The sequence below is a fragment of the Peromyscus eremicus genome, chromosome 8a (genome assembly GCF_949786415.1).
Source record: "Peromyscus eremicus chromosome 8a, PerEre_H2_v1, whole genome shotgun sequence".
Taxonomy (NCBI): Eukaryota; Metazoa; Chordata; class Mammalia; order Rodentia; family Cricetidae; genus Peromyscus; species Peromyscus eremicus.
Window position 1 is genome coordinate 86,507,806 of NC_081423.1, and position 27,121 is coordinate 86,534,926.

The 27,121-nt window shown below is 50.8% G+C and overlaps 1 protein-coding gene across 3 annotated transcripts in view; it reads left to right on the forward strand.

The window, feature by feature from the left end:
* Mapt (microtubule associated protein tau) overlaps positions 1 to 27,121 on the forward strand; it is a 99,723-nt gene that overhangs the window by 35,533 nt on the left and 37,069 nt on the right. For 2 of the 3 annotated variants that reach the window (XM_059271932.1, XM_059271933.1), the window contains exons 2-3: positions 15,622 to 15,734; positions 19,012 to 19,098. In XM_059271932.1, coding sequence (XP_059127915.1) covers positions 15,635 to 15,734; positions 19,012 to 19,098 — 187 coding nt within the window. In that variant the 5' untranslated portion in view covers positions 15,622 to 15,634. Of the gene's footprint in view, positions 1 to 15,621; positions 15,735 to 19,011; positions 19,099 to 22,357; positions 22,445 to 27,121 lie in introns of all 3 variants that reach the window. The other variant, XM_059271934.1, reaches the window with a different exon arrangement.

Genomic DNA, 27,121 nt, shown 5'->3' on the forward strand with positions numbered 1-27,121 from the left:
CACATGTATGTGTCTTGAGTCCAAGTATGTTGATACTGACCACAGGCCTGGGAGTGCTCCAAATAATTTCCACGGGGAAAACAAAGCGTGTTAAAGAATGACCTCTTTGAAATGCTCATCTGGACTTGACACACGTGTTAACTCAATAGAGATGGCGCCAATTGTTTGCAACTTAGACAGGGAAAGTATTTCTTCCGAGAGGAGTGTCTTATCACGACAGTTAACGACTGCTGCCCTGTAATGCTAAAAGCAGGCTAACCAGCTTTTAGTCATGTGGTGTGGTGTTTCTGTTTGGGGTGGGGGCATGTTTTTTTCTGGGTTTTAATTGTTTGTTTTTACTTTCTTTGAACTCTGGAGTCCACCTCTTTATTACTTTGTCCCAACAGCACAGCCCAGACCCAGGTCGTTGGAGAGCTGAAGGAAGATGTGGCACAGCTGGGTCGGCTTCCTCGGAAGTTTCCTGGGAAACTGAGGCCCCTAACACAAAATGCCTTTGTTCGAAGCAGAGCAGCCCATCTGGCGGGTCTGAGACCCCATGACCTTCCTTCTGGAAGGAGGAAGACGCTCTGGGTTCTCGTGCTGCTGTGCTTGGAGCTCTAGACATCTTTGCACATGAAATTTTGTTTGTTTGTTTGTTTGAGACAGGGTTTCTCTATGTAGTTTTGCCTTTCCTGGAACTCACTCTGTAGCCCAGGCTGGCCTCGAACTCACAGAGATCCGGCTGCCTCCCGAGTGCTGGGATTAAAGGTGTGTGCCACCACCACCTGGCTAAAATGTTTTTAGGTGACCTTTTCTGTTATATTAACTTCTAAAAAGTAATAAGCAATAATATGTTAGATTTGAGAGGATAGACATAAGTGATTACTGTGAGCTAAATTCTTTTTTGTTTTGTTTTGTTTTTGTTTTTTGTCTTTTGAGACAGGATTTCTCTGTGTCGTTTGGGTGCTTGTCCTTGGAATTCGCTCTGTAGACCAGGCAGGCCTTGAACTCACAGAGATTCTCCCTGGTTTTGCCTCCCGAGTGCTGGGATTAAAGGCATGAGCCACCACTACCAGGCAGCTAAATTCTTTTTTAAGGCTTATTTATTTTTATTTTATGTGTATGGTGTTTTACCTGCAGGTATATCTGTGTACCATGTGCATGTCTGGTATCCAAGGAGGGCAGAAGAGTGGCTGTGAGCAAACCTGAGTGCTGGGAATTGAACCTGGGTCCTCTGGAAGAGCAGCCAGTGCTCTTAACCACTGAGCCATCTTTGCAGCCCATGAGCTAAATTTCGAACAGGCTTTGCATAGGAGAAGTGATGTCACTCTCAGGCTTTGCACTGTGGCTTTGTTCTTTCACTTACCATCGTTAGTGAGCGCTCATAATTAAAAACTGCTCATAGAATCTAAGCGATACTTATCTCATTCTATTCTCAGATAGTAGTATATATTGTAAGTTTTAATTTAATTTTTAAAAACCTTAGTTGGGACCAATAAGATGGCCCAGTAGGTGAAGGTGCTGGTCACACAGCTTGATGACCCGAGCTGGAGGTGAAGAGAGAGAACCACAAATTTGTCCGCTGACTTCTACATGCGTGTGCCCCCCCATATCATACACACACACACACACTGACTTCCACATGCATGTGCCCCCCATATTATACATACACACACACACACACACACACACACACTCTGACTTCCACATGCATGTGCCCCTCATATCATACACACACACACTCTGACTTCCACATGCATGTGCCCCCCATATCATACACACACACACACATACACACACACACACACACACACACACACTGACTTCCACATGCATGTGTCCCCATATCAAATACACATGCACACACACTGACTCCTACATGCATGTGCCCCCTTTAGCATACACACACATGCACGCACACAAACACAAGAGCACACACACAGCAATGATGCTCATGATAAGTAAAATAAAGTTTAAGAAAACCTTAGTTGGACAGTTGCCCAGATGATATCATCGGCCATCTGGTTAAGTGTGTGGTCACACCGGCTTCTTCATCACTAGACTTTTACTGGCCGATGCTGCTGACCAGGTAGACCCAGGCCGCACCCTGACAAGTGTGAGACTGCAGGGCGAAACACTTCTCAGAACCACAGAAAGCTGCTGGCTGGGACTGGCACAGCCCAAGAGGAGAGGCCAACGTCTTATTCTCCCTTTGTAGTTAACTGGCTGGGCCACTTCCCACATCTTGCTCGGCCTCATCACAGTGGCATCCTCTTTCTTTCCCACAGAGAAGTTGGACCCTGGACCTGAGGCCGGCTCGTGTTTTCTCCTTTGTGTCTAACCATTGTGGGTTACTGACTGGGAAAAGCACAGGCAAGCACTTGGCTCTGTCTGGATGAGTGAGCTGCCTGCATCCCAGCCTCCTGGGGTGATGGGGAAGGTCAGCAGCTGATGCTGTGCTGGGACTTATCCCTCCTAAGAGAGCTTCCCCACCTTGCAGCAGTCCGGGCAGCCTCCCCTGGGTACCCTGCCCCAGCTCCACTCTTCCCTCCTCCATTCTCTTCTCCTTCTTCTCATCACAAGGCCGGGACCTCTTCAGAGCTTCATTTTGCAGCTTGATGGTGCTCCTGGCCCAAGACTGCCTGCAACAGTGGTCAGCGATGGGTCTGCAGAGGACTCCGGCACTCACCGTTCCTATCCTTTGGAACCCAGAGACTGCAAAGGAATCTGGATTCTGCAGGACTCAGTGGCTTCCCCAACAGCCTCAGAGCCCAAACCTGAGGGGGGTGTTCTTCAACCTTTGCTAACTTCTAGCTCAGTCTCTGGCTCCTGTGGTTGTCAGGGAGCCGTCCCCTGAAGCTGGTGCAGACTTTCAGCCAGCCATCTTTGGGCCTCATGTCTCTCAGATCTGGGTCCTTCCAATCTATTCTTTCCCACCCCGCCCCTCTGTCTCTCTCTCTCTCTCTCTCTCTCTCTCTCTCTCTCTCTCTCTCTCTCTCTCTCTCTCTCTCTCTCTACCTCAGTGTGGTAGCACATGCAGGCCTGGAAGTGAGACCAGAAGGGATGTATGGAGTGCACCCTGAGCATCTACTGTTCCACTCTCCCACTCATTCCTGAAGTGCCTGCCCCATGCAGAAGTATTGAGTGGTTCCCAGTAGTTCAAAATAATTCATTCAGGAGTCTCTACTCTGCTTAGCGCCAGGGGTGTGGTGTGACGGTGATAACCTACCTGCCCAATGTCAAGTGGAAAACAAGGAAGTCAGTGTCTCCTGCCCGTGTCTCCAGGTTGCTAGATTCCAGCCCAATCCTCCAGGGAGAGAGGCAGGACCAGGGAGACCAACTGTGGAATTCTTCCCAAGTGAGAGTGTGCTGGTGGACCTGTTTCTAGCACTCTACACCTTCCTCTGCACTCCCAGCTTTGGAGTGGGGTGGGGAGGGGGGCCGGGGTGTCCCTCTGAAACCCACCCTCCACCCCAGCACCTTCCCCTGGCAGCCACCTGCCCTTTCCTGTTCATGAGCCCCTTTCTTTGATGCGCTAACCCAGCACCTGGTGTGTGTCCCCCAGCAGGGACGGTTGGTCTGCCAGTCCCCGAAGGCACCGTTGGCAGGGTCTTTTTCCTGTGCCCCGATTCCTGGTAGGCAGCAGCCCACATTCCACCACGGCCCTGTCCTCTGGGATCCCCACCTCCAATAACAATCCTGAGATTGTACAAACAGTGGGCAAGCTACCTTGGCAGCTCAACACACACAATTTCCTCAGCAACGTGGTTTAAGCCAAAGCCGGATTGACAAGCGCGGAAATCTGTGTACACACCATTCCTTGGGGTGAATTGCTTTTTACCCTGTGGAGCCAGAGGGCCCTGCTGAGCGACTGGAGACAGGGACGCTGAGGCTGACCAGCACCAGGCTCTGCAGGCCAGCTGGGAGTTCTGCCTTCTGTCCAGGCTCAAAGGGCATCTCTATTTTTAGACATGGCCAAAGAAAGGAAATTTAATTTCATGCCTTTCATGTAATGTTTTATTTGAGATGTTTTCTTGTTAAATTTATTTATTTGTTTTGTTTTTAGACAGGGTCTCACTGTGTTATTCTGGCTGGCCTAGATTCACTATGTAGTCCAGGCTAGCCTTGAATGTGTAAAAATTCTGCCTCAGCCTCCCAAGTGCCAGCAGTATAAGCACAGACCCACCACACCCACCTGAGTGTGCTTTGGTTAGTGACTCCTGAGACACTAGACGACCCAGAGTAGACATGCAGCATGGTCATAGTTCTCATTGGCCGGTTTTCCCTCTTGATATGCACACACACACACATATACATAAACACACACATATATACATAAACACACACATCCATGCACGCATACATACACATGCACACATGCTCTCTCTCTCACCCACCCCAGTGAAATGTTTGGTTGTTTTCAATTTTCCAAATAGAATTTTATTTCCTACTATAAGCCTAAGTTCTTCGGACTTCCTTCTCGTTCCCCCTTCCCGCCTCTCTTTCCCTGCCTCCCACTCTCCCCTCCCACCAGCCTCGCTGTGTCTGGACATAACTCCTGTCCAGACTGTCCTCAGATCTTTCTGTAGTGGGTAGTTAGCATCTAGCAAGGCTGCAGCTTCAACAGCATGTTGTTGCCCGGGCCTCCCTTTCCGTCTCTCCCTGACCCAGATGGCTGCCGTGTCCACTCTAATTGGCCCAGGTCTGCAGTGCAGAGCCAACCCTCCTCAGTGGGCTGGACTCGGGTGCAAGGGTATTTTGTGTTGCCCAAAGGAGAGTATGTTTGCTGTTCTTCAGCAACTGTCAACATGGCAGATGTTTGAAAACACTGTAATGGAGAAAATGCTCGCTCACAAGGGGACATATTGGGCCGGGGTGGGGGTGGGGTCCCCCATGATATGTATTTGAAGACGTGCTTGTTCTTCCTGCAACCTGAGGATTTTTGTCTGCAGTCACACTTTCTCTACAAAAGTAGCATTTGTGAATAATTTCTGCTGGCACTCTTTGCTCTTGCAGGGACCTCTGTAGGCCCCTCACCCCTCCTACAAAGTGGTTGGCTTCATGAAGGGTGTGCCAGGACAGAGTTTTGGCATGGTCCCCGGGGTGTCACGGGACCAGGGGATGATCTCACAGGGTCTGCCATCTGCCCTGCCTGGCCAGAGGCTGCATCGGGAGGGCCAAGGGGCACCACGTGCCCTGAGTATTTTCAAACAAGAGCCCTTAGAGAGGGCAGGCGATTCTCACAATCTCCCTTTTGCTGATGGGTGTTTCTCCCCTGGGTGGGCTCCAGGGCCTTCTGCAAGAGCAGACTCGGGTAGAGTATTATTATAACACAACCCGAGGAAAACCTGTCCCTTTGGAGGATCTGGGATGAGAGGGGGCATTCTCCCTGAGAAGCTTTTTGGTTTGAAAATACATTTATCCCATAAAGGTTCAGGCGAATTGATGGACGATCAAGCTTTAATGATAACTACCAGAGATGGCCCTTATGTAGCTTTAAAAGCACATGTATTCATTGTTTAACCCCCCCATCTTACAGACAACTGAGGCTCAGAGAGGTTGAGTGATTGCCCTAGGGTCACACAGCTAGTGAGGAAGGAGCCAGGCAGTCAAAGCAGAGTATGTTGTGAACTCTGACCCTGCTGCCATTACACAGGAGGGTTGGGGCAACCAGATATGGTGGCACATATCTGTGCTCCGAGCACTTGAAAGGCTCAGCAAGGGAGATAAAGTGCTCAGGGCCAGTCTGGGCAACCCAGAGATGCCTCTCTCCTCACCCTGCCATTGCAGAGAGAATTTGAACCTCATAGTTTTTGACCCAGAGAGGCATTTCTTACATGTGTCCCCGGACATTGTTTATTTTCTGTCCTTCCACGACAGCACCAAGTTCGGGTCATTCATTACTGAGAGACAAGTGCTGGTTAGCCAGCCCTCCTGACACCAGCCCCTCCCCCGCGCCCCTCAGGCCATGTCCTCAGACTCAAAAAATAGGAATGAAGACATCGGAAAAATTGCCACCTTCCCTTCCCAGTTCTCCCTTCCTTCCCCGGCTTCCTGGCTGTCCCCATCTAATGAAATGTCTTTGCCAAAAGAGCCAATTTCAGCCTGCTCCCCGGGGCCTTTCAAACTCCTGCCTCCCCCCCCCCCCCCACCCCCACCCCATCCCCACTACTTACGGGCAAATCCCCAGCAAGCTGAGACTCTCCCGTGGAAAGTTCCAGGCTCATCTTCCCTGTGCTTCCTGTTCACCCAAGGCCTGCCCTAGGAGTGAGAAGCCAGCACCCCAACCTTCCCCTAAGGTTTCCTTCATTCCACCTCTGCTGGAACCACCCCGAGCTCTCTCCCTTCCCTTCCCCTCCAGCTGAGCCCCCCTGTCCACGGCCGCCTTCTCTCTCCTCCGTCAAAGTAGAGCTCAGCTTAGCCCCCGAATGCTCCTCTTCCCTCAGTGTCTGTGTGTCGTGGTGACGGGTCTCTTCAGGCTACAGCCCTGCAGCCGCTCATGCGCCTGCTGCCTTCCGAATGCAGCGTTTCCGTGACACTCACAGCAGCCTTGCATGTCGGCCATAGCACTGCCCTGTTACACAGGAAGACCCTGCAGTTTGGAGAGGCAGGCGGCCCCAGCGTCTCCCCTTGGGTGAGTTTCCCAGCTGACTTAGCTTTTGACTCCATGCTGGTATCTTTATATATATAAAGATATATATATTATTATTATTATATATAAATTTATTTATTATGTATACAGTGTTCTGTCTGCATGTATGCCTGCATGCCAGAAGAGGGCACCAGATCTCATTATAGATGGTTGTGAGCCACTATGTAATTGCTGGGAATTGAACTCAGGACCTCTGGAAGGGCAACCAGTACTCTTAACCTCTGAGCCATCTCTCCAGCCCCCATGCTGGTATCTTGTCTAGCCAAGTCTGGGGAGCGGGAGATTCAGACCCCAGAGCTATACGTTTGGAGCCACCAATTCTAGTAAGCTGGACCCGCTGCATTCTGGGAGGAGGTGGGGGTCAGGTTGGGGGTCAGGTTGGGGGTCTTTCCAGTGCAGAGAGCACTTGATACAACACTGAGTCTCCAGTTCCTGAGGTCTGGCCTCAGGGGAACCTGGTTCAAAGGGAGGCAAAAAAAAAAAAAAAAAAAAAAAATGCTCCTCTGGAGGTCTCGGCCCTGCCATGAAGATGAGGCTGCACACTTCCAGGTGCCTTCAGAGAGGCAGGTGAGGGCTGAGGAGATGCTTTAGTGGGGAAATTAGTACTTGACAAGCATGAGGACTTGAATTCGAATCCCTTTGTAAAGCTGGATGCTGTCCCATGAGTGTCTGTAATCCTGGTGGCACAGGAGGCAGAGACAGGAGACGCTCCATAAGCTGGCAGGCCAGCTAACCTGGCACATGCAGAGGCAAAGAGAGTGGAAAGGGGGAGTTGAGACAAGGTCTCACTATGTAGACCAGGCTAGCCTTGAACGAAGGCACTTACAGAGATCCACTCGCCTCTGCCTCCTTAAGTGCTGGGGTTACAGGGGTGCCCCACCTTTAAGGCTGAACTATTTAGCCATATCAGTAGTTACAAAGCGTTTGGTTCAAACAAGCAAACAAAATCTCCAGAAACTCTTACTTAAAACCAAAATTATAGCCAAGCATAGTAGTGTACACCTCTAATCCTAACAAGGGGGAGGGGGAGGGGAGATGAGAAGGAAGATCATGAGTTCAGAGCTAACCTGGGCTGTATAGCAAGCTATTTCAAAAATACCAGAACCGTCCTCTCAGGCACAATGTGTGACTTTTCCACTGGTGGACATCAGCCAGCTGACATCAGCGTGACATCTGTGTGCACACGGCAGCACCGCCTTCTCTCTGAAGCAATTTCCATTCATCTTTTCACACAAATGCTATTGTTCTCCCATGACAGAGGCCCAGAGTCCTCCCAGCTCCTCAATAACATGAGCCTCCTCTACATATACTCCGTTTTCCCACATTTAACTTGGCCATCCTGCTCGGCCCTTGGAGGGCTATTATTGCTCAGTTCTAGAATATTCTGTGGTAAACTGCAATGTGATATGACCATGAGCTCAGAGGCTGTCACGTGATGCTGCCTTCCTCCAGCCTCCCAGAGCACCTGTCCCCACCTGCCTTGCTAGAGTGAGGACGTCCAAAAGGATCTGCAGCCTCTGAGCTGCCAGGACCTGGCTTCAAGAGGGCATGCATGCATTTAAGCCTTAGAGGATCCGTCTTGTCATTGAGTTGCAGCCTGGTCCCCTGGCTCTTCTGTGTCCTGACAGGAGGGCTTTCCTCGAAGCCTGGGCTCCAGCAGAGGCAAGGCTGTCTGCTGCTTCGGTAGACTTGGTATGGAAAAGTTGGACCACAGGCGTTTGTAGTAGAGTACAAACTCAAGGATAAGGTCCTCAGAGGAAACCAGGGATTCCGTTTGAATGAGCCAATGTGTTTACACTCCTTAGCTGTCATCAGCCACTACTAATAACTCATGTAGCCCAGGCTAGCCTCAAACAAGCTGAGGATGGCTTGAACTCCCTCTATCTCCCAAGTACTGGAGTTGTTTTTTTGTTTGTTTGTTTGTTTGTTTGTTTGGTTGGTTGGTTGGTTGGTTGGTTGGTTTGGTTTTTAGAGACCAGGTTTTTCTGTGTAGCCTTGATTGCCCTAGAACTTGCTCTGTAGACCAGGCTGACCTCAAACTCAGATCTGCATACCTCTGCCTCCCAAGTGCTGGGATTTAAGGCATGTGCCACAGCTGCCTGGCCCAAATACTGGGTTTTGAACCCCGGCTCTCTTAATATACTTTCTGTGTGGCTTCGAGCAATCGATCTTTCTAAGCCACCTGTGGAAGCAGACACAGTAACCAGCTGTTGTAGGGATTAAATAAACCAATCCCAGGAACTGTTTAAAACTTGGGTCCTGGGGAGCAGAGGGGAGATGGGGTGCACAAGCCAAAAACAGCCTCTTTTTAAAGACGTTCTCACTCTGTGTGAAAGAGTTCTTTCCCTGCATGGACATATTGCACCACGTGTGTGCCTGGTGCCCACAGAGCTTAGAAAACGGCACTGGAGTTGTGCATGGTTGTGAACCACCATGTGGGTGCTGGGAACCGAACCCAGCTCCTCTGCAAGAACAAGTGCTCCTAACCACTGAGCCATCTGTCCAGCCCTTGATTTTTTTGAAACAGGGTCTTACTGTGTCATCCAGGCTGGCCTTGTTCCTGGGTGCTGAGATTATAGGTCAAAAATAACCTTTGAGAGCAGAGCCCGTTGGGAGGTAATTTGGGGACTCTATCTCTACTTGCTTTTCGGCATACATGCCTGATATCTATTTTTGATTTAGTGGGTTTCTTTGGCGAGAAGGGCTTCTTTTGTTGAGATGGTCTCTCTATGTAGGCTGGCCTAGAATTCATTATGTAGACCAGGCTGGCCTGGAACTCCCAGAGATCCGCCTGATTCTGCCTCTTGAGTCCTGAGGTTAAAGGCATGTGCAACCACTCCCAGTTAAGATTGTTGTTGTTGTTTAAAAAGAACAAAAAACGGGGCTGGAGAGATGGCTCAGCGGTTAAGAGCACTGGCTGCTCTTCCAGAGGACCCAGGTTCAATTCCCAGCACCTAGATGGCAGCTAACAACTGTCTGTAACTCCAGTTCCCTGGGATCTGACATCTTCCCACCAATGCACATTAAATAAATTATAAAAATTAAAAAAAAAAAAAGAACAAAAACAACTAATCACTTCTGGACATAATTCAAATGCTGTTAAATGCCGTGCGTGTTTTCAGGACATTCACAAAGCAATGCAGTTATCCCTATTATCCGAGCCCAGTTTGGGTTTTTAACCAGAGGCTAGTGAGGACGGCCCCTCCTTCCAGACCTGGCTGGCGGTGGCTGTCCAGCTGAGTCACAAGGCCGGTGTCCGCGGTGATCCCGGGACTTACATTTGGCGCCCCCTAGCGAGGCCTGAGCACAGCCGAAAAACCCCACCCGCCGCCGCCGCTCCGGGGACCGCGGTCCACCGCCACCCTGGAAGCTTCTGGGGTCCAGGCTCGCAGTGCACCTGCCTGCCACCGAGTCACTCCGGCTGTCCCTCAACTACCCTCCCACTCGCCTTTTACAGAAGAATGATAGCTTGTGGGAAACGCGGCCGTGTGACCCAGTAGCTTAGAGATGGCAGTGTCAGAAGATCTGAGTTAGAACCCTGCTCGCCCTAGGGTTACTCAACCTCTCCTCAGGTATGAGAAAACTGGGTGGTTGCACTTCAGAGATTATCCTGTAAACTCCTGGGGCTGGAGTTTAGAAGCCATCCTATTTAATTACCCAACTACCAAAGGGTGTTGAGGCCCCTCCCTTACTCAAGGAGCTCCCCAGAAACTCAAGCGCCGGTTACTGAACAGTTTTGCCGTGAGCAATGAAAGATGCCTATTGTGTCTTCTCTTTAGCAAAAAACAAAACACAGCCCCAGACTGGGGACCCGCAGTCCAGGGAGGTTCCTGTGTCCCTTGGGAAGAAGGTTGGAAGATCTGGGAGTTAGGAAACACCAGGGCTTCTCTGGGGCCTGCAGGGGAGTTCTCACCAGGGAACGGCTAATTGGTATTTGTAGACTTCTCCTGCAGGTTCCCAAATGAATCAGGCCCCAGCCCCAGTGCATTTGGGAACCTTGCTCCCAGGGTGGCAGGGTGGGAAACCAGGGAACATCAGTCAGGTCCCTGGTAGACTCAAGTATCTTCCAAGTCTGTCAAGTCCCTGGGGCACCTTGCCTATCTGGGATCCCCATTCTGCCCACCTTAAAGGTTTCTGGTCAGCTCAGTCACTCTGTCACGGAAAGGAGCCCAGGGAAAATGGCAGACGTGTTGAAGAGAGCAAGCAGGGCTCCAGGAGAGCTCCAGAGGGGTCAGTGAGGGGGTCAGTTGCTGAGGATTCCCTTGTCCACCTCCCGACATTTTAGAGGGTCACCTGAGCTGTCAAATGGGCTGTACAGAAGACTCGCACTCTGCTGAACAGAAGGGCCGATGTCTTCCAGCTGGGAAGTCCTGTTCTTTGGAAACAGAAGGGCCTGGGGCTTCATCTGCACATCCCTGGGCCTCAGAAGGTCTGGGAAATGTATGTGTCAGGATGAATACGGCGATGTCAACAGGGATGCTTATCTGAAAGGATAGCCTGCAAGGCACCCCAGGGTCCTGTGGGGAGCACACAGTGAATAATGCCCCTCTCTGGCAGGTGTCTGGTAAGCACTTCCTGATGCCAGGTCTTGGGGCTCTGAGGCATCAGCCCAGGCAGGTGCCCCGTGGGGCTCTTCTGCTCTGTGTCATCAGTGTGGGTCATAAAGTTCAGGAAAGGGTCTCGCCTTGCTCTCCAGGGATCAGTTCTTTCTGGGGTTCTGGTCCCTCAAGGGTGTTCCAGAACATTCTTTCTTTTTCCCACCATCCCTCTCTCCCTTCCTCTTCTCCTCCCTTCCTTCTGCCTTTCCTATGCTTCAGATGGAACACGGGGCCTTGTACATGCTGAGCTGGTGTTCTACCACAGAGCTACATTCCTGTCTTGGCTTGGTTCCTAGGTCCTGAAACCCCAAGCTGACCCAACTCTGCCATGGAGGGTATGAAGAAGAAGCAGAATCCTAAGGACACCTGCCCTCCCAGGACTGGGGGACTTCCCTACTTACCCAGTTTTTCCTATTTCACAAAGGAAAATAGTGGCCCTTGAGATGTGCACAGTTTATTTATTCTACATAGTGAATAGTAACCTGTGTTTTTAAGGATGACTTAATTTCTGCACAGACCCCTGTAATTCATCCCACTTCCGGAGGGTGTGACTGGCCCTCTAGTCCTGACCGGAGGTCGGGGGTGTGTGCAGGGGCAGAGGGGTCGTTAGGAGCCAGGTCATGGCATGGATGGTGGCGTGTGAGCGGGTTGAATGAGACAACTGAGCCGTCAGACACACCCTGGACCATCATCCCCAACTGGTAAACTGCAGGCATCACCCAAATGCTTGAACGATGCTTGGCTCTCCAGCTCCAAAGTTGGAACGTATAGAAACTTCTAGAAATAGCTGAAGACAGCCCAACATGGAAAGCAAGCCGAAGTTCACGTTGAGAATAGAGGGAATACGGCCATACCACCCTGAACGTGAGCGATCTCACTTGATCCTGTAATCTAAGCAGGGTCTGGGCCTGGCTAGTGCTTGGATGGGAGAATACAGGGAGAGACTACAAGGCAGGGATTCTTGCTTATAACCTCATTTACTTTTAAATTATTATTTGGAGGAGTATTGAAGATATACTGGAGAGGGAGCTGGAGAGATGGCTCAGCTGTTAAAAGCACTGGCTGCCCTTCCAGAGGACCCGGGTTCAATTCCCAGCACCCACATGACAGCTCATGACTGTCTGTAATTCCATTTCCAGGGCATCTGACACCCTCACACAGACATACATACAGGAAAACAACAATGCACATTAAGTAAATAAAATGGTGAAAAAAAAAAAAAGGACAATACAAGTTGAGCAAGCCATGGAGAGCAAGTTGGTAAGCAGCATTCTTCCATGGTCTCTACCTCAGCTCCTGCTCTGACTTCCCTCGACGATGAACTATGATGTGGATATTTAAGCCAAATTGGAAAAAAGGAAAAAGAAAGAAAGAAAGAAAGAAAGAAAGAAAGAAAGAAAGAGAAGGTGGACAGTGCCTGAGGAGCAACATCTAAAATTGGACCTTTGGGCCGGGCGGTGGTGGCGCACGCCTTTAATCCCAGCACTCGGGAGGCAGAGCCAGGCGGATTTCTGTGAGTTCGAGGCCAGCCTGGGCTACCAAGTGAGTTCCAGGAAAGGCTCAAAGCTACACAGAGAAACCCTGTCTCGAAAAACCAAAAAAAAAAAAAAAAAAAAAAATTGGACCTTTGGTCTCCACTCTGAGCACACGCATACGTGAGCACATGCACCCTCTTGTGTGCTGGTGTGCACACGTGCACTCATGCACACATGCGCGCACACACACAGAGGCACACACACACACACACACACACACACACACACACCAATAAATTAATAAAGTGGAATACCTCTGTGTTGAAAAAAAAATTCCCTGGTCTACAGAGTGAGTTCCAGAACAGCCAGAGTTTTTACACAGAGAAACCCTGTCTCACAAAAAACAAACCAAAAATAAATAAATAAATAAATTTGTGGTGGGCTGGAGAGATGGCTCAGAGGTTAAGAACACTGACTGCTCTTCCAGAGGTCCTGAGCTCAATTCCCAGCACCCACATGGTGTCTCACAACCATCTGTAATGAAATCTGGCACCCTCTTCTGTATACATAATAATAAATAAATCTTTAAAAAATAAATAAATAAATAAATTTGTAAAAATCCGTAAAAACAAAGACCCATGGGAAAAAACTTGTAATTTTAATGTAAGTCAGAGGGGGTGGTGGAAAAAAATCCCTAGAGCTTATTGTGTCCTGGTTGTTTTTGTTTTGTTTTTCAACTTGACCGAAGCTAAAGTTATGAGAAGAGAAACCGCGGTTGAGAAAATGGCACCATCAGAGTGCCTGTGGGCAAGTCTACGGGGTATTTTCCTGATTGATGATTGGCGTGGATGGACCCAGCCCACTGTGGGCAGCGCCACCACTGGGCAGATGGTCCTGGGTTGTCTAAGAAGGCAGGTGAGCAAGCCGTGAGGAGCAGGCCAGGAAGCCTCCTTCCTCCATGGCCTCTGCTTCAGTTCCTGCCTTGAAGTTCCTGCCTTGAGCTCCTGGCCCGACTTCCCTCTGCGATGTGTGGCCTGACAGTTGAAAGATGAAATCAACGCTTTTGGTCGTGGTTTTTCTCACAACAGTAGAAACCCAATTAAGACAAAGTGAACTGAATCTCCAGGTAGGACCGTGCAGCCTTGGGGAAGCAGAGATCTGCGAACGGACCTGCCCTGTTGTCCAGCCCCTTCCCCTGTCCCCATGGTGTCCCTTTATCCTGCCCCTCTTTGCCCAGCCATGCTGGCCCCTGCCTCTGGTATACTTGTGGATTCTAATCTCCCTGCCTAACTGCGGTCTAGCTTTGAAAGCCAGTCTACCATTTTCTCAGGTACACTTCTTGAGCCTACACCTTCCTTTCCATCTGCTGCACCCCGATCTAGGTGTGGCCTTTGAACTTTCCCCTGGACCATGGCTGTCGCTCCCATGCCAGCAAGCATTCTTTTGTTCCCATTAACCCTGCACACTGCTGCCAAGATCACCTCAGGGCACCTCTTTGGTGCTGTCCCTGCTGGTGAGCAGAGTCTAAACCAACCACTTCACCCTCCTCCAGACACTGCTGTGCCCTGCAATTTACTCTGTTCGTCACTGGCTGGGTGGACTCGAAGGGGCTGGAGGAGGGTGCTAGCAGCAGCAGCAGCGGCAGAAGCGTGTCTTCCTGTTTAGATGCAAGGCAGGAGGCTATCTATCATTCAGAGGGAAGATGGTTCGCTCTGCAAAAGTACTCCCTTGACTTTGTGCCCATTTTCCCTGTTTGCGGGCTTGGCATATAGCCCAGTTGACAGACTGCTTGCCTAGGGTGCAGAAGCCCTCGATTCCACCCATAGCACTGCATGAACAAGGCGTGGTGGTAACTAGTTTATGTAAACTACCCCGGAGGTGGAGGTTCAAAGCTGTCCCTGGATGCATAGCTAGTCTGAGGCCAGCCTGGGCTACCTGTGATCCTGTCTCAGAAATCAATAAAAGGAGTTCAAGAGTCAGAGACAGGAGCTGAGATTGGGGTAGGGGTGTGGTTTACGGAAAAAAGATACAGGCTTGGGGGCTGGAGAGATGGCAGTTAAAAGCACTGGCTGCCCTTCCAGAGGACCCAGGTTCAATTCCCAGCACCCACACGGCAGCTCACAACTGTCTGTAACTCCAAGATCTGACACAGACATACATACAGGCAAAAACAACAATGCGCCAGGCGGTGGTGGCTCACGCCTTTAATCCCAGCACTCGGGAGGCAGAGCCAGGCGGATCTCTGTGAGTTCGAGGCCAGCCTGGGCTACCAAGTGAGTTCCAGGAGAGGCGCAAAGCTACACAGAGAAACCCTGTCTCGAAAAACCAAAAAAAAAAAAAAAAAAAAAAAAAAAAAAAAAAAAAAAAAAAACACAACAGTACACATAAAGTAAAAATAAGTACAATTTTTTAAATACTTTAAAAAAATACATGTTCAGTATTAACATAGCTGATAGCCGGGCGATCCATAGTCCCAACCATTTGGAAGGCTGAGACAAAAGGCTCCCTTGAGCCCAGGAGTTTGAGAGTTGGTTTTGCAGTCAGTTGGCATTCACAGGACAAGGCCACTCACTATTTCCTGACTAGGGAGGTGCTGCAATCACCTTCCCTCCAGAACGGTTGAACTACCTACTGGTCAGCAGCACTCGTCAGTGCCGTGGAAAGAGTAGGGAATGAGCGACCATAAGTCCGCTGCTTCTCTGGTGGTTGTGGATATGAGCTAATGAGATGGCAGATGACGGGGATATTGAACACTCAGTGAGAGTGAGCATCAGTCTTCTGGATGGGAAGTGGGGAAACTGAGGTCCTCCTACTGTGACTTGGGGGGAGGGGTGCCTCTCTCCTTGTCCCTAAGAAGTCAGGTCCCTGGTCTCAGCATCCCACCTGTAACTCTCTCTCTTGCCTTATTTTTCTTCAGGCTTTGAACCAGTATGGCTGAACCTCGACAGGAGTTTGATACAATGGAAGATCATGCTGGGGGCTACACTCTGCTCCAAGACCAAGACGGAGACATGGACCATGGCTTAAAAGGTCAGTGGACAGCCATGCACAGCAGGCCAACCACAGTGGAACACAGTCTGTGTTGCTTCAGCAAGGGCTGGCAAGAAGGGTTCAAATCCTGCTTTTTAAAGGAGCGATTCATACTATGTAGTATTAGATCATTAGGAGAGGGACCTCTCAGTTTGAGTGGGCTAAGAAAAGTCAAAATGTGAACGTGTTTGAAAATTCACTTCCCCAGACAGTGTGACAAGGATTGAGAGGAGAGGTTGTCTTTCTCAGCTCTAAAGGAGCCTCTTCAAGTCTTAGCTGCACAAACCGGCCATCCGGACTCTATCGGGCAAGAACAGGTTACTCTGGGATTCTGAGACTGTCCACCCTAATGAACTGCATCAGGAGGGGGCTGGAGAGATGGCTCAGAGGTTAAGAGCACTGACTGCTCTTCCAGAGGTCCTGAGTTCAATTCCCAGCAACCACATGGTGGCTCACAACCATCTGTAATGAGATCTGGTGCCCTCTTCTGGCCTGCAGTCATACATGCTGTATACATAATAAATAAATTAAAAAAAAAAAAAAAAAAAAAAAAAGAACTGCATCAGGAGTGGAGCATGATGGCGCTGGTCTGTAATTCCAGTACTCGTAAAGGCAGGAGGATTGCTGCAAGTCCAAAGCCAACCTGGTTTCTATAGTGAGTTTCAGTTCAGCCAGGACTACATAGAGAGATCCTGTCTCAGACTGTCTTAGGGAGATGGTTCAAAGGTTCAGAGCACTTGCTGCTCTTCCAGAGGACCCGAGTTGGGTTCCCAGCACCCACATGGCAGCTCACAAAATCTGTTGTCTCCAGCTTTGGAGTACCAACACCCTGTACCTATATGGCATTCACAGATTCACACACATATGCATAAGTAAAAATAATAGAAGTATATTTTTAAAGCACTTCTCAAATTTAGTTTCATTAATTAAAACTGCAGTCTGTAATGTAGTCTTCTGGCCACGTGGACTTGGCCCGACCTCTCCTCCTCCAAACTCACTGGTTGTTCATTTTGCTGTGTGCATATGTTCAGGAGCTGTGGGGGTGCTCAGACACACACACACACACACACACACACACACACACACACACACACACATTCTACGCTAACACTCTCCACACCGCCTTGCAAGACAAAAATCCAGCAAAGTTCATCTATATTAATACACCACACACATTCACATATTCACACACACACACACACACACACACACACACACACACACACATAGAAGTTGCTACCCCTTGGAAGGTGCTGTGAAACCAGTGTGTTGCCCTACCCATAGCTCCCCCAAAAGCTAAAAAACCCTAAGAGATTTTCATGAAATTAAATCTTGCTACTGCGGTGTAGAATGAGCTGTTGGTAGGTGTGCAGACAACTCTGTCTCGCACACAGTGTCACAGTGCTAACCACGGTTCAGATAGTGACAAAAGACTGTTTTGAATAATGGCAGGGGCCTGCACGCTGAATACCAGAACAGAGAGGGTGTCTAAGTGCATGCTAAAAGTTGGAACAGGACTAGATCCCGCCAGAGAGGCTGTGGAGTGGGGGAGGGGGCCCCACACGCTCATGAATTAAAAGGTGATGATGTGTTACACTTCCCAGGCCTTCGAAGGGGGGCTTCTTCTCCCTCTTCCTTCCCTCTAAGGATAATGTAAATGATGAGGATGGGCGTACAAAGTGACTCTGAGGCCAGCTTAGGATCCGTGAGACACTGTGATCAAGAAAATATAAAACGGGCCCTTCTTTGGCTGTGCTTTGAGTGAGGCTGTGAAGTGTTTCATCCCTCACTGTACTTGAACTCCATCCGTCTTTCTTTGTGTTCTGCTTCGCACATAGAACCAGCCGCCCCCTCCATCACCCTAGGACCCCAGAATATCACTGTTGCCCCAAGGGACAGCATCTGTCTCCACTGAATGTCCCAGCAGCCCTGCAGCCTAGCAAGTGCCATCCATGCTCAGTGCTCCCCACCCACTGGTTCGCCATAGCCCTGGTCAGACTTCATATAATGCCCTGTAGCTCCCTGGGGACCTCGCGCTGTCTCACTCAGTCTAGACCTCCTTGACAAACCTCAGGTTTACCTCCAGCAGTTTTGTGACCTGAACACGCTCCCTCTTTGTCCACTCGTCCATCACCAAGGACAGGGAGGGTCTCTCTCTACATTGCCCCAACTGTCCTGGTACTCACTATGTAGCCCTTGTTGGCCTCAAACTCACAGAGATCCCCCTGCCTCTGCCTCCTGAGTGCTGGGATTAGAAGTGTGTGCACCACCACACCCAGCCCAAGGGCCATTTTTTGTTACAGTACTGGCTTGGCAAGCATGGCCCTTAAGCCCCTCACCTGTGTGTATACAGCCAGCCAGCCGAGAATGGTTCTCAGGCTTCACGTGGTTGAGAAAAGCAGCCATCGTGAGTGTATGGCTTCCATCTTCAAGCTCTCTCACGTATCAGGAAGATGTGTGCCTAGCTAGGCACAGCTCTGTCCTGAATTCTACCCGAATTCTGTTTTCAAGGGCAGCAGATTGAATGGGCTCCAGGTGGGACCCCTCTTTGCCAGAGAGTGGGTGCTCAGACTGCACCTGATGGGGGTATTAATCTCTTGTGGAGCATGGGGTGATACTGGACTTCCCCCATGGCCAGAGTCCATTTGTCCATCTGATACAGAGGACAGCTGGCTCTTGGAGCCTCTGGAGATTCCCAGTCAACATCTGCACCATAACAAAAAAGAAAAAAAGAAAAAGAAAAAAGAACCTTCCTATTGATACACAGGGCTACCCTGAGCCCTTCAACCAAGGCGAAGACAGACCAACAGAATGGCCGTCGCCTATGATGGGTCTCACACGCCCTTTAAGCACAGCCCCAGTTACAAAAGCCTAGTAGTTAGCAAAGAAAACCCTTCAGCCAATGCAGGCATGGAAAGCAGGAACTTCTCCTGCACGGAGGTGAGTGAGTTTTCTGAGCTGAGCGCTGAGGCGCTGTGACCCAAAGCCTGAGAGGCCACGGGGGAGGGCTCTCTGAGCATGCAGGAGCATGCTTTCTAGATCGTCTGCCAGGTTGTCCTCAGGTGGACCCTGGTGATTAAAGGCTTTGTCTTCTCCCACCCAGGAGCAGACACACATCACCCACATCTTCCTCCAGGGACTGCAGGAGTGGAGTATGGTTGTGTCGGGGGGGTGGGGTGGGGAAGGAGACTGGTCCCTTCATGGTTTGATCATGAAGCTACAATATCCACACTGAAGGTTCCTCTTGAGGTCTGAGGGCTCACTGTATATGTTCCAGAGTCTCCCCCACAGCCCCCTGCCAATGATGGATCGGAGGAACCAGGGTCGGAGACCTCTGATGCTAAGAGCACCCCAACTGCTGAAGGTGGGGCCTCCCTACTCCCCCCACGCCCTTCAGCCTGTCCTTACCTCGCTTTGAGCTACCCTCCCGGCTGCACCCTCTGCTTCCTGTCCTGCTGGCTGCTCTACGCTTACGCAGTGCTTTGCAGGCCAGTGCTTTGGGAGCTGGGCCCAGCTTCTGTGCCTGGCTCAGCAGTGTGCGGCTTGAGCATCATCGTGCGTGCGTGCGTGCGTGCGTGCGTGCGTGCGTGCGTGCGTGCGTGCGTGTGTGCGTGTGATGTTCCATGCTTGGAGAAGCTGGGCTGCGCGGCACAGTAGGGCTCACGCACAGCTCAGGAGGGTTCCCATCCTGTATCCACTACCTTCCATGACCCCCTCAGAAGCCCCCACCTTACTTTTCTTTCAGGGATCAACCAGGGCCCAGAATGCTCATTTGGCTGAGGAGGGAGGCAGGGTCAGACATCTCCCTGCTCATGTGTTAGGAATGGTTTGGGTGTGGCGTCTTCATTTCTTGCGTTCTGGACTTTGGGCATGGAGTATGTTTTCTCTCTTCTAATCCATCCACTCCAGATATTTGGTGTCTGGGTTGTCGTGAAGCTGCTTGTCTCTTTCCTGAAATGCTCCCTGGTCTTTCTTGCTTCCCATGTGGGTCAGTCAAGACTATACTACATTTCACTTGGCAGTGGTGGCGCACGCCTTTAATCCCAGCACTTGGGAGGCAGAGCCAGGCGGATCTCTGTGAGTTCAAGGACAGCCAGGGCTACACAGAGAAACAGAGAAACCCTGTCTTGGGGGGTGGGGGGAGGAAAAAAAGAAAAGACTACCATATTTGGCTGCAGAAAGCGGAAAGCCCTCCTAACTGAAGAGGCTTATTTTCCTGCCTCGCCTCGTAAGACGTCTGCACATGCATACAGCACCCCCCCCAGTGTCATTTATGTGCTTCTTACTCATCCTCGGCCATCCTAAGTGGTTGGACTGTTGCTTCATAGTTGAAAGATGGCTGCTGCTCCCGAACACTGTATCTGCCTTGGAACCAGGAGCTATGGCTGGTGAGACAGCTCAGAGGCTAAAAGGTGCTTACCACACAAGCCCGGTGACCAGAGTTCAATCCCCAGAACCTGTGTAAAGAAGAAAATAGACGGGGGCTGGAGAGATGGCTCAGTGGTTAAGAGCACTAACTGCTCTTCCAGAGGACCCAGGTTCAATCCCCAGCACCCACATGGCAGCTCACAACTGTCTGTAGCTCCAAGATCTGACACCCTCACACAGGCAAAATATCAATGTACATAAAATAAGAATAAATAAGTTATTTAAGAAAGAGAGAGAGGGAGAGAGAGAGAGAGAGAGAGAGAGAAAGAAAGAAAGAAAGAAAGAAAGAAAGAAAGAAAGAAAGAAAGAAAGAAGGAAAGAAAGAAAGAAAGAAAACAGATTCCACAAAGCTGTCCTTGAAGCTCCCATGTGTTATCATGGCATGTGCCGACATAGACACATTATGCACATGTTCCATAATAATAAATGAAAGCTGGGTGGTGGTGGCACACACCTTGAATCCCAGCACTTGAGGCAGAGGCAGGTGGATCTCTGAGTTTGAGGCCAGCCTGGTCTATAGAGTGAGTTCCAGGATAGCCAGAGCTACACAGAGAAACCCTGTTGAAAGAAAGAAAGAAAGGAAGGAAGGAAGGAAGGAAGGAAGGAAGGAAGGAAGGAAGGAAGGAAAGAAGGAAAGAAAGAAGTTTTTAAAAAGAAAAGAACCAGTGCAAAACAAAGTAGCCAAAAAGACCCCCAAAGCCAGATGTGTTGCCAGAATTAAGAAAATGAGAACTTTCTTTAAGAAACCTGGCAGTTTCCACTTTCATTCATTGGCCAGACCTGGGTCTCTGGCCCGCAAGGCTGGGATGTTGGGCATCTTTTTTTTCAACCCATTGAGTAGAAGAAATGAAGGGAAAAGGACACTGAGAATGACGTTTAACTAACTGTCCATAACACTGTCCTTCCGTCTCTCTAACCGCCCGAGGAGGTTGGATCGCCCACTCTGAGCCCTTTCTGCAGCCCGGCACATTGTCCTGGAGTTCTGTGACAGAACGAGAATTTGGCCTCCGCATCTCCCCCAGCATCTGCCTTTGGATAAATCCAGAACATGGCTGTCAAGCTCCTGCCATTGGCTTGGTATGCTGGCTCATCCCTGGAGGATGCAGGTGGCATGGCCCTTAGCCTGGTGAGAACATCCTGGCCAGATTCCCTTTGCCCTCCTGAAAACCAGTGATGCAAGGCATTTCCTGCTCATCCTGTTCGGACAGTTCTGCAAGCTGTCTGCCACCCTGAGAAAGGCTTGAAACTCGATGCCAAACCTGGGACTGGCTTCCCAGACACGGCTTTCAGTACTCCGTCAGCACTGTCCTGGAAGAAACTCCCCCTCATGCAGTCCGGACCTGTACATGCGTGGGCCCCACATGCCTCACTCTCGCCCTCAGGGAGGGAGGTAGCCTGGGCTGCGCTTTGCTAGCAGTTTTATCGGCACCAGAGAGGATCATAGTGAAAATAGCCTTTGTGGACTAAGCTGTGTGGAATTCTGGGAATCTCTTAGAGCTGGCCACTCCTTAGGTGTGTGTGCCTGGCGCGCCTGGTGGAGAGGCAGAGGGTTCCAGAGGACTTCTGAGCCGAAGCGTTTCCCTTGAGGAGATGCCGCCCCCAGCTCCTAGCCTGTGATCCCTATCTCTTGCCTCCGCTAGAAAGCTGGACTCTGGACAGAACCTGGTCTGGTTGTTGCCACATAGGGAACTCTGTGCCTTTTAATTGGGTGTTAGGAGGTTAGGGAGGCAGGGAGTTAAAACTGGTAGAAGTTTTTAAGGTCACCAAGAGATGGCACTCCTGTTCTGTAAATGCAGAAACAAAGGCTTAGAGGTGACAGAGTGCTTGCCCCAAGCCTCACAGGAAAATCACCGGCTCACTCTCATCCTCAGCTTCCTCACACTGCTGGGGTCCCAGCTGTGGGCACCGTGCATTGCCATAAAGACCACACAGCTGCCTTCAGGACTTCATCAGTTCTCTTTAGGGAACCCCCCCCCCCCCCGCCCCAATCATGCTATGTCCTTGTAGTACTTACATGGCCCCTCTAGGCTTTCCAGGCAGGTGACTTGCTGCCTCACTTCTGATAACGTACTTCCTGGGGAAATGGGAGGAGAACTGTGGCCCTGCTTCCAGCTGGCTTTTCTTGCATGTGGCTGGCAGGTCTGTCCCTGCACTGCCCCTGTATAAACAGGAGGGTGACTATTGGTGGTTTCCAGACGTGACTGCGCCCCTAGTGGAAGAGAGAGCTTCCGACAAGCAGGCTGCTGCCCAGCCCCACATGGAGATCCCAGAAGGAACCACAGGTGAGGGTGACTCCCAGAGCCCCAGGGCCGCCAGAGCCCAGCTGACCTGCCTTGAACAGGTCATCCTCATAGCCAAGTGAAGCAGATATGTAAGTGACTCGGACTTCTGGGGATCTTAGCTAGTTAGCAGTGGCTGCCTTGGAGTCTAGCTGCTTCCCACAAGGGTGTAGCGTCCTTGGATTCCTGCTGGATCCTGCCTCAGTCAACATGTCAATTAGAAATGTTCTCAGCAAGATTCTCTGGGGAAAGAGAGGATAGACCTCTGCCGTCCTCACACTTTCTCTGGGTCCAGCTGTAGCAAGTAGCAGGTCTCCCTCGGGGAAGTTTGCATTTGGAGCACCCAGCATGCCATTGTGACCACATAGCTGGATCTTTTTGAAGGTCTAATGGGCTGGTCCTGGAGTTCAGGAGTGTGACCACACGTCCATTTCTAGGACTGTGCTGCATTCCAACCCTGTCTCTGTATCCCTGTATCTACCCATGGGGATGATGGGGGCATTGGTCACACGGCACACTAGCCGAAATCGCGCTGGGCTTGGGGCTGCTCAGTCATTCATAAGTCAGCCTGTGCAGGGCCCTAGACAAGAGTCATCACATCCCAGAGCCCCGGATGCCCTTCCCCACATGTCCTCTTCCAGGGGCTCACAAAAAACTCTAGTGTGATAAACCTGAGGTGTCCAGTTACTTACCAGGAACTGCCTAGTCACTGCTCATGGGACACTGTGGCAGTGGAGATGGGAAATGCCCCTTCCTTTGGATGGGCTCTCTGCAACCATGCTAGCTAGTTACTCTTTTCCTCGTGGTGACGAATGTATGACAGAAGCAGCTTAAGGTCTGTTCGGGCTCATGGTTTCAGGGGATGGAGTCCATGTGACAGGGAAGGCCTGGTGGCGGAGGTGGCGGTGACTGGTCACGTTGCATCTGATGTCAGAAAGCAGAGAGTTGAATGCTGGTGCTCAGCTGGCTTTCTCCTTTTTCCCCAGGACGTCAGCCCAGGGGATGGCGCTGCCCGTATTCAGGGTAGGTCCTCCCTCCTGTGAATACCCTCAAAGACACACAGAGGTGTGTCTCCACACCCAGAGGTGGGTTCCAGCTCCATCAGGTTGACCACAAAGAGTAAACATCATAGCAGTCTGTAGTACGCTTTCTCTCACACATTCACTGAGAACGCTCATTACGGAGCAAGCAGTGCCGTCCCTGTCTTTCAAGATGTGTTTCCGCTTTGCAAAGTGATTGACTGGCAGCAAGATCTTCTGAGACAGGTGGACTAGATGTTCTGAAAGCCTGGCCAGGCCTCAGCTTTGAGCATGAAGGATGCTTGAAGGCCACAGAACACCTTAGAGGGTGACGCCATGGCTGACTTGGTTTTTGTCTCTTGGCTATCCCTTCAAAGTTTTGTCATTGAAGAAATTTGTCTTCTGTCTGGGTTGAAAACTATCCACTTTCTCGTCTCTTCTGGGTAATCAGAAATGCTTCATGGTCACAAAACAGCCTGCAAAGGACTGGGTTGTAGCTCAGTGCCTGGTTTAGCATACATGAACCCCAAGAACTTGATCCCCACGGTTATACCCAGATCATGGGGACCCCCAAAGGACCACCACAGAGACCAAATCCTGTATGTAAAAGCAAAGAGCCTTTATTTCAAGCTCTGAGCTTGGTCCCTCTGTCTGTCTGACACAGTGGTGAGAGCAGAGAGCCCAGGCAGGGTAGGGTTTTTATCATAGCAGAGGTTGGGGTGAGGGATTTCCGGGGTTCAGGACCCTGATTGGCTAGGGGTATCTTGGTAAGAAGGGGAGATAGGTGTGTGCTAGGTTCAAGAACATCTGGCTATCTTATTTAATGGATGCAATGTTTGGGATGTTAGGTACTTCCCCATCCTTGGGTGGATCCCTGGGTGGTGTCAGCTTATGGCTCTTCCTGGATCTGGGTGTTGCCTGCCAGTAAGCCTGTCACAGAAGCTGTGTCTGGGCCTCTAGGCCTGTCATGGCAGCTGTGTGGTCAAGCTGTTTTGGGGCTCTCCACACTCACTATGTTATTAATTAAGTGTGATGAGGGAAAAAAACCCACAGTTTATAAATGCTTATCAGAAGGGTCAGTCTGATGTGAGGTCAGGCCCACAACCTTGTTCTAAACCAGCCCCTACTCTGGGTTGGTGAGGGCAAGAGTGTAGGAGGAGGCAGTGGCTGCTTCCCACTCCCTGCAGGAGCTCAGAGGCTACCGTCTCTCTCATGGAGACTGCATTAGCTTCTCATAAGTGTCCAGATACCTGGCAGAAACAACTCCAGGAGGAAAGCCTTATTTAGTTCATGGGCCCAGAGGGCTCACAGTTGTTTAATTCCGTGGCCTTGAGCAGGGCGTTATGGTAGCATGTGTGGTGGAGGAAGCTCTTCCCCTCTTGGTGGACAGGGAGCAGAGGAGTGTAGCATTGGGCACGCTTTCTCCTTCATCAGCTTTTGTTCGTTACTGCCCCAGCCCCAGTTCATGGGATGGTGCCACCCACATTCGAAGTAGGTCTTCACTTCAGTGAATCCTATCTATAAATACCCTCAGACATAGCTGTTGGTTACGCTGCGGTGCTTGTGGCTGGCCGCCGGCCAGGGCTGGTCGCCGCCCATATCGGCCATGCCGACAGATGTTGCGGTGGCAGAATCACAAGCCATGGTTACCTTTCTAGAGCTTTATTGGTAGAGAGGAAGAGAGAGACAGAGACAGAGACAGAGACAGAGAGAGAGAGAGAAACAGAGAGACCGCGCGCGGAGGGAAGAGGATGGAAGGAGAGAGTGTGGAAAGGAAGAGAGAAAGGGATGCACAGAGGGCCTGCCCGCTTTTTAGACTGGGATACCGTCACAGGCTGGTGATGTAATTAAGGACAGAATCCTTACAATAGCCACATATGTGCCTCAGCAGTTCCCGAGGTGGTTCCAAATCTAGGCAAGCTGACTGTGAAAGTTAACGACCACAGAGACTTTTCTTGAATCCGTCCAGATTCTTCCCTCTCAACCCCTATGTCCTGCTTCCATAAAGATTGACGCCTCTGTCTTGGACTCCTCTCAGGGATCTAGCTGCAGCATCACCTCTGTGGAGGATGACTCATTCCCACTAGTGACCCGTTAGGCGTGATCTAAGATGCCACCTCTGGCCTGTGCCCACAGTTCCATGGGAAAACACAAACCGGTCATCCATCTTGGCTGGACCGCCTGCTTGCAGACCGTCACAATGCTCCTTTGCTCAGCACCGTAGCAGGGCCGGCCCTCCCCTCTCCTGCTGTGATCCTGGGCAGGGCCCTGACTGCAGTCCACCAGCTCGCAAGCCAGAGGGAGCAGAAGCCAGGTGTCTGTCTCTAGGCGATGCCTTGAAGACCAGGGAGACAAGCCAGGCATGCCGGCACTTGACTGTTATCCTAGCACTTGGGAGGCAAGGTGAGAGGATCAAGAGTTCGAGACCTGCCTGGGGTACATAGTGAGTGCAAGGATAAGCTACATAGCAAGACCCCATGGAGCCACCACAGCCCCAGGGCGGGCCAGTCGCCTCCTGCTGGGTTTAGAGTTGAGCAGGTTTCCAGCTGTTGGAGAAACTGGTACCTCACTTGTTGCCCTCACTTGATCACATGTCTGCTGCTTCTTGGTGCTCAGTGAAGCTGCCCAACGATGCTGTGTGACTTGCTACTGTGAGAGGCCTGTCTCCCTGGAGAGCAGGGGACCTGTACCTCCCTGAAAATGCTCCCCCACCCCACCCCTGGGGAACATTCAAAGTCGTTAGTGGTACACCATTTTGGCCTCGCACCCGGGGCGGGATGTCACAATCGGGCACTGTAGGGGAAGATGAATAGACTCTGCCAGTGCCGGGACAGTGATGGAGTCCCGGAATGCCTCCTTATGTCTGCTAAGGACTCCACGACTGCTTAGCTGGGTTTGCTGTGGCTCTGAACCTGTCTTCCATTCCCGTAATCTTGCTCAGACCAGATCCACACTTGGACTTTGCCTTCCCAGACAGTTGACACAATATGTGACCATTGTTGTGTTATCTGACAAGGAACTGTCACCGAAATACCTCCTGGGTATCACAGAGGACCTAGATGGGTGGAGAGCTTCCAAGTCCACCGCCGCCTCACTGTGGCCCCACCCTCACTCAGCCATCTGGCTAGGTGCTTACCAGGACACCACGTGACTGCGGTGACCCAGGCTCTTTCCTTGTTGTGCCCTCGGTAGCAAGTGAAATGAAAACCGGCTTGCCGTTTTAGGTGCAAAGGCCGAGCACCTCAGTCCAGAGACAAGGCTGACGGCCCAGCTGGCACTGTGTGAACATTTCTCGAAGGCAGCAACCTGTGGTGTGCCTCAAGGCCTTGAGGTCAGCATGGGCCAGCTTGCTTTATAAACCCTACTGCTAGACTTGTGTGTGCTGTCCCATAGCTGTGTCCTGATCTCTCTGTTCCCCCATAAGTGTTTACCAACTAGAGTACTGCTCCTGTGGTCTGGAACTTTCTCAGCCTTCTTTACTTGGGGCGACTGTCAGCTCTTTAAGTAGAACACAGAGACCCCAAAAGGCTGCGCATAGGCCCTGTTGGCCTTGCTCCAGCCAGGTAATGCTGGTTTCAGGCGGCGTGATGTGTGAGGGGTTTAGAGGAAAGAAGCTTAGCAGCCTGAGCAACTCCTGCGTGTCAGACTCTCTTCTCCATAC